The sequence below is a fragment of the Ranitomeya variabilis genome, chromosome 5, assembly GCF_051348905.1.
Source record: "Ranitomeya variabilis isolate aRanVar5 chromosome 5, aRanVar5.hap1, whole genome shotgun sequence".
NCBI classification, from domain to species: Eukaryota; Metazoa; Chordata; class Amphibia; order Anura; family Dendrobatidae; genus Ranitomeya; species Ranitomeya variabilis.
The window spans coordinates 82,994,676-83,001,247 of NC_135236.1; the positions used below are offsets into that span (position 1 = coordinate 82,994,676).

The following is a 6,572-nucleotide window of genomic DNA, read 5'->3' on the forward strand; positions in this document are numbered from 1 at the left end:
TATATTAATATATATATATATATATATATATATATATACCTCTGCTAATCAGGTCCCAAATTTGAGCATGCATGTTATTCATGAAGTCTAGGGGTGGCCATGCCCTGTATGCTTCTCATCCCCTGGATAGAGCAGTGAGTAATGAACTGTGCCTGCCCCATCAAAACAGAAGTCAGCCATCACCCAACAAGTGTAATTTTTATGTGAGCCCCTTTAAGTGATGCACAGAACATTCACAAGTCACAATATCCTGTACGCAAGACAAACTCCTCCTTGAATAGTAATTGGGTCTTTGGGGACCATACGGTATGTTTTTTGGTAGCCAGCCCACGCCTCCTGCTTGTGATAAGCGGCACAGCTGACAGGACATGTGTAACATGGGCGCCTTCTTTACTTTCAGTACATTGTTCACATACTAGCAAAACCCATATAACTAGAGCCAGACTGCAGAAGCCTCAACAGCTGCCAGACAAAAGTGCTAAATATCTGTAAGCTGCAGACAGCCAGGACATGCACTGAGAAAAGCAGTCATTGAGGACCCCCCCCCCCCCAATAAAGTCATACGACCAAATAATTGTTTTTTTTTTATTTAATCTGGATTGTGTTCTGCAGATCACAGAACTAATGGAAAATGACCCAAAAAAAAAAAAAAATAAGATACAGTGTGAAATGTTATGCTCCAGCAGTCCACAAAGCCTCATTATAACCGAATGAATCCGAAGCAGTCAGAGTAAGGAATGCTTGTGATGTAAGACCAGGGATGAGGAGTTCCTTAAAGTCGGCCACAGTTGGCAATGACGACCTTCTTTGCTGTCTTCCCGCTGCTGTTGCCACATGACTCCATTTTCTTTACAACGTCAAAGCCCTCAACCACTTTGCCGAACACCACGTGCTTTCCGTCCAGCCTGAAGGAGAAGAGAGGGTCATGGACCGACAGACAGAGGGTCATGGACCGACAGACAGAGGGTCATGGACCGACAGACAGAGGGTCATGGACCGACAGACAGAGGGTCATGGACCGACAGACAGAGGGTCATGGACCGACAGACAGAGGGTCATGGACCGACAGACAGAGGGTCATGGACCGACAGACAGAGGGTCATGGACCGACAGACAGAGGGTCATGGACCGACAGACAGAGGGTCATGGACCGACAGACAGAGGGTCATGGACCGACAGACAGAGGGTCATGGACCGACAGACAGAGGGTCATGGACCGACAGACAGAGGGTCATGGACCGACAGACAGAGGGTCATGGACCGACAGACAGAGGGTCATGGACCGACAGACAGAGGGTCATGGACCGACAGACAGAGGGTCATGGACCGACAGACAGAGGGTCATGGACCGACAGACAGAGGGTCATGGACCGACAGACAGAGGGTCATGGACCGACAGACAGAGGGTCATGGACCGACAGACAGAGGGTCATGGACCGACAGACAGAGGGTCATGGACCGACAGACAGAGGGTCATGGACCGACAGACAGAGGGTCATGGACCGACAGACAGAGGGTCATGGACCGACAGACAGAGGGTCATGGACCGACAGACAGAGGGTCATGGACCGACAGACAGAGGGTCATGGACCGACAGACAGAGGGTCATGGACCGACAGACAGAGGGTCATGGACCGACAGACATTTACTGAAAGCTATCAAAGCTTTATCTAGGGCAGGAAACAACGGCCATCATGCAGGATCCCACTTGTGACCAGTGCACTGACCCCATGGGATTGTCCACTGCCAGAATCACTTTGCAAGAAGCATTGAGAAGGCAGAAACTCACCACTCAGTTTTAGCAGTGCAGATGAAGAACTGGGAGCCATTTGTGTTCGGGCCAGCATTTGCCATAGACATGATGCCAGGTCCGGTGTGCTTCAGGGTGAAGTTCTCATCGGCAAACTTGGCGCCATAGATTGACTTTCCACCAGTGCCATTGTGATGAGTGAAGTCTCCTCCCTACAGGGGTAAAAATGAATGTAAAAACCAGTTATTTAATGCCGTCATCTCAAGAAACACATAGGACACGTCACTTAGATGTCTGACTGATGTGGCCTCCTGATGATCCATGGCTTCCCTGCACCAAATATGTGCACTGGGATTATAGCCTTCAGCAGACAAGTGACTGGTGGCCTTGGCGTCCTGAAGCATCAGTGCTCATTGCTCCGTGTACAGGCAGCCTGGCCGCACAGACTCCGTCAGTTCTCTGGATCCATGGGGGGCCCAACCCACCACCTCAATGGACAGGATCAATGAGCACTACATGTTTATGGACCACCTCATTTTGTTTTTTCCAGCCATGGAGTGATGCGGATGAAGTCAGAGCTGGGCTACATACCTGGCACATGAAGGATGGGATGATCCTATGGAAGCAGGATCCCTTGTAGCCAAAGCCTTTCTCCCCGGTGCACAACTGCAGGAAGTTCTCTAAAGAAAAGCAGACGACATGATATGAGGCTACAATCTGCCGACTGGCACCGCCACCTAGCAGCAACCCCTTAAAGGGGTTGTACCAGACAAAACTGATAAGTCTGCAGTCAGTGACTGCACTGTGGGGATTCGCCAGTTTGACCGGAGGCCATGAATGAGTAATACATATGCCCTGGCCAGCAGTAATTAGCAGTGCCATAGCCCAACTAGAGAGGGCAGCCTCAATCCACACAGGTGAATGGGGCACAAGGCCCTGTCCTCTGCCCGAGAGCATGTATAACTCATACGTACCTTTCCTGGACTGGAACCAACAAATCCCTGCAGTGCACAGTGTGTATGGTGGTGGTTCACAAGTCTAGTCAGTCACTACAGGCTTCAGAGTTTTGACTGGCAACCGCTAACTTTTCTGGCATTATGCCTGACCTGGTGTCGGTCAGGCTGTTTTCTTCTTAGGTGTTGGGTTTTGAAAAACTGCTGGTTACCAAAGTGCTGGCAGCATGCAGTACACCATGACAAAGGCAGGGGGCAGCACAGGTGCCAAATATCAATGAATTGACCACTTGCAGACTGCCTAGTTCATGGAGTGTGACTGCCTGGTATTCATTGTGCACAGATGAGGCTTGTATAGGGCGACTGTGCACAAGAGGGTTGTGACTTTCTTAAAGGGACTCTGAACAACCATTCAGTGCACCATGGTGGGGGCCCAATCATTTATTTACACCTTTCCATCCATCTGCAGCCTCCTGTCCTTTATAGCTCCATAGCGTGTACTACATAGATTGGCCCTGCTGTGGAACACAGAGTGCCTGTGCTTGGTATGAACAGTCACTATGTGCAAACAGTCCAATTAATACTAGATTAATCACCCCTCTCCATAAATTTGTAGGTTTGTATTTTTCACTTGTGATGCCCCCACCTTTATCATTTGGGGGCGGGGGGTCTACTGCATTGGTAACCTGACTTGGGATCCCAAAAGCATCAGACTTGCCAACACATGTTCTCCTGTGAGCAATTTTAGCCAAATTCATCATTTGCTGTTTTAGTGTAACAAGACTGCTAGAGCAATAAAGGCACAAATTGTGGTGCAAAAGCCACCAGCACAAGGAAGACAGAAAATTATGTACAGTGCTGCCTCAGGGCTGCAGGCTGTACACCGTGCCGAGCTTTGTGTCCCCATGTCTTGCCTAGAAATACACAGAAACTCCTGCATCCTCACTACAAGCAGCCACCACTAGGGGGAGCAGATTGCCATGAGTAGCACATGCATGGAGACTGGTTAGAAGCTGACTGGACCGCTGACCCTTCCGACGTCAGCCTCAGCGACAGGGCTGGCAGCACATGTGATCACCCCCCAGTGATCATGCAGGATCCCCATGTTAGTATTTACATTCCAATAAAGTGGGCCATTGTCATAAACGGACCCCTGAAACTGACAGTGGCAGAAGAATGGGCACTCACATTACAGCACTCCAAGTGGAGAGATGAGGCATTACAGGCAGCCATAAGGCCAGCGTGCTGGTTGTTCCTGACAGGGGGGAGGGGGCGCTGAACAACCTCAGGTGGCCACTAATGTCTTTTTAGAGAAAAAGCATTGCAGTAGGGTTTTATAAAGGAGGATTCTCATCTTGTAAATCGTGTTTTATTGATTTCTGATGGCAGGCCGAACATGGGCAGCGCTTACAAGCCACCACCTTCAGAAAGAGGCGCCCAGCCACAGCGCTGCCCCCGAACTGTCAGGAGAGCAGTGCAGCCCTGGATTGTGTGTGTGGGGGGGGGGGGGAGAAACCCAAATTATAGAAGTCTCCACCAGGTATCACATTAGTGAGCTCCATCACCAGAGCCTCGTCTCCGGAGCCATCTTTACAGCTCGTTCAAAGGTCAGATCACAGGATAAGAGATGGAGAATGCGGCCAGATGGAGCTCACTGACAGATCCACTGGTGACTCCTGATCAGGGGAACACATGTAGACCCATAAGACCCCCTTAAGATCTCAGCACGGCCCCTCACCTGTGGTCTTTGGGACGACATCTGGCCTCAACTGCAAAAAAAAAAACAGGAGAGAAAACCTTATTAAAAGCAGAAGTGGAGAGAGATGCTACAATGGAGGGAGCAGCGCTCACAGGCGGCGTGTGCCCGATGCCTCAGGCTGTGGGGGTCAGCAGACAAGTCAGCGGATGCCTGGACAGAGGCTATGGGGGAGGAGAGGCTTCTAGGGCACTGCGGGGGGCCACAGCCGGGCGCACCCCCACCATGCACGGCCCATAAGGAGGGGACACCACTTTAGGCCTCCCCTCAGCATTAAGCACAGCAGGGAAGCCTCCCATCCAGTATTTAGCGCCCATGTGCTGCAGAACTACAACTCCCAGCATGCACTGCCCACTTAGGGCAGCGAGTTTGGGGGACCTGATGGTTTCTTTTCCATTTGGGCAGAGATGACTACTAAACCAGGGGGCTAAAAGCCGTTTCCAGATTTAGCTGTTGCAGAACTACAACTCCCAGCATGCAAGGAGCAGCTGAAACCCCTCAGGGCATGCCGGGAGTCGTAGTCCTGCAACTGCTAAGGTTGGAAACCACTCACAGCTCTCTGGTCATCTCGGCCCCAGTGGCGCCTAACCCACCGCCCCAAGGGGCAATGCATGCCGGGAGTGGTAGTTCCACAGCAGCCCCATGGTTTAGCAGTCTGGGCCAGCTGCATTAATCACCACACGTGCTGCGGAGCGGCCATTCAAGGTCACAGTGCCGGGGATGCCGCTGTGCCGGCCCTTAGTGAGAGCATTGCATGTCACAGACGCGGCCACGTTACAGGGGGCTTTTATTTCAGGCATTAGAAGTGACAAGACCCCCAGCTGCTCAGGAAAGTGGCGCCAGCAGCCGCGCCGCAGTCACAGCGCTACAGCGGGGGAAGCAGACATCTTATACAGAGCGCTCCCCAAAATGGCGTCCTCCGCAAACCCCGCCCACCCGAACAGCGAAGGCGGGGCCAGTCCTAAGCCACACCCCCTTCCGCCAGGAGAGACCCCGGCGCCGCTGACAGACGTTACAGCCCGCCATCACTGCGGAGAACGCGTGCACAGCAACCAACGCAATCGCTTCCTGCCCGCTCGTCTCCAGAAGGCACCACACACGTTCACACCGACGAGACTGAGGGCGCAGACCTGACCGCCCCTAAATACCGCACCACGTGATCCGCCCATTGTGTCAATGAGTAGCCGGCGCATTAGGACGAAAAAATAAATTAGAAAATGTATCATTACCTCAATAACAATGCGGCCGATGGGATCATCGCTCACAGTGATGTCAAAGAAAACCTTAGGAAGAGCCATGATGCACGGATAGAGGAGCGGCGGGAAACCGAGGAGCAGCCACAAGCCCTTTCGGTACGAGAGAACAACCGAAAAGAACCTATAGAGGGCGGCTCCGCGGCTGTTATATGTCGTGCTAGCTCCACCCCCAACACGCCCACTGGCGATTGGTCAGGAGCGGAAAATCAAAGATGCAGCAGCCAATCGAATCGAAGTGTTACGGAAAAGGGCGTGGTCTTTTAAAAGGTAAGTGGGCGCGGTCCGGAAAGGCGCGGTAGTCGGGGTGGATGGGGGCTGTGACGCACGGCCGTGATGGACGCGTCTTGTCTGCCGCGGAGAAGGCGAGGATGGAGCGAGAAAGATGCGGCCCGTATTGTGGGGCAGAGACCGGTGCGCGATCATTCCCGGTCACTGAGCGGGAGGGGAGGACGGAGCTGCTGGTGACGGCTGACACCCCCGGATCTGTCAGCGCCTCCTCACATGGAGCAGAAGCCGCAGCGTGAGCACTGCAGCCTCCTGGTGAGGCGGATTCACACGCGGCTTTAAAAAATAAGAAACATGGAAACGAAATGTTCTACACATCTGAATTGATTCAGTTCAGAGTATGAGCGCAGCTTAAAGGTGTGGTCCGCTCCTAGGTCTAGCCTTACACTTTTGTAATGTATTACACAACACCCTACACTTCTCCCTAGTCTGCTAATCCATTAATGGTTTACTTTTTTTACTTCACTTTCTGCAACTTTTTATATAGAAGAGTCTCAAACATGACCTCACAGGAAGCTTGGGCTGCACTCACTCCACACAGAGTTTATTGCCCCTCTTGGAACAGGACATCA

The 6,572-nt window shown here is 52.0% G+C and overlaps 1 protein-coding gene across 1 annotated transcript; it reads right to left on the minus strand.

The window, feature by feature from the left end:
* Positions 1-574: 574 nt before the first annotated feature.
* Positions 575-5,846, minus strand: LOC143774929 (peptidyl-prolyl cis-trans isomerase-like). The gene is made up of 5 exons (XM_077262742.1): positions 5,689-5,846; positions 4,442-4,472; positions 2,342-2,430; positions 1,790-1,962; positions 575-905 (listed from the first exon to the last, which is right to left on the minus strand). The coding sequence occupies exons 1-5, from the start codon at positions 5,755-5,757 to the stop codon at positions 773-775; spliced, it is 495 nt and encodes a 164-aa protein (XP_077118857.1). The 5' UTR covers positions 5,758-5,846; the 3' UTR covers positions 575-772.
* Between the last annotated feature and the right edge of the window lie 726 nt (positions 5,847-6,572).

Coding starts and splice junctions, on each gene's coding strand:
- LOC143774929 (XM_077262742.1), bottom strand. CDS start 5,757: ATGGCTCTTCCTAAGGTTTTCTTTGACATCACTGTGAGCGATGATCCC. Junction 4,473..5,688: donor TCGGCCGCATTGTTATTGAG/GTAATGATACAT, acceptor TTTTTTTTGCAG/TTGAGGCCAGATGTCGTCCC. Junction 2,431..4,441: donor TGTCGTCCCAAAGACCACAG/GTGAGGGGCCGT, acceptor GCTTTTCTTTAG/AGAACTTCCTGCAGTTGTGC.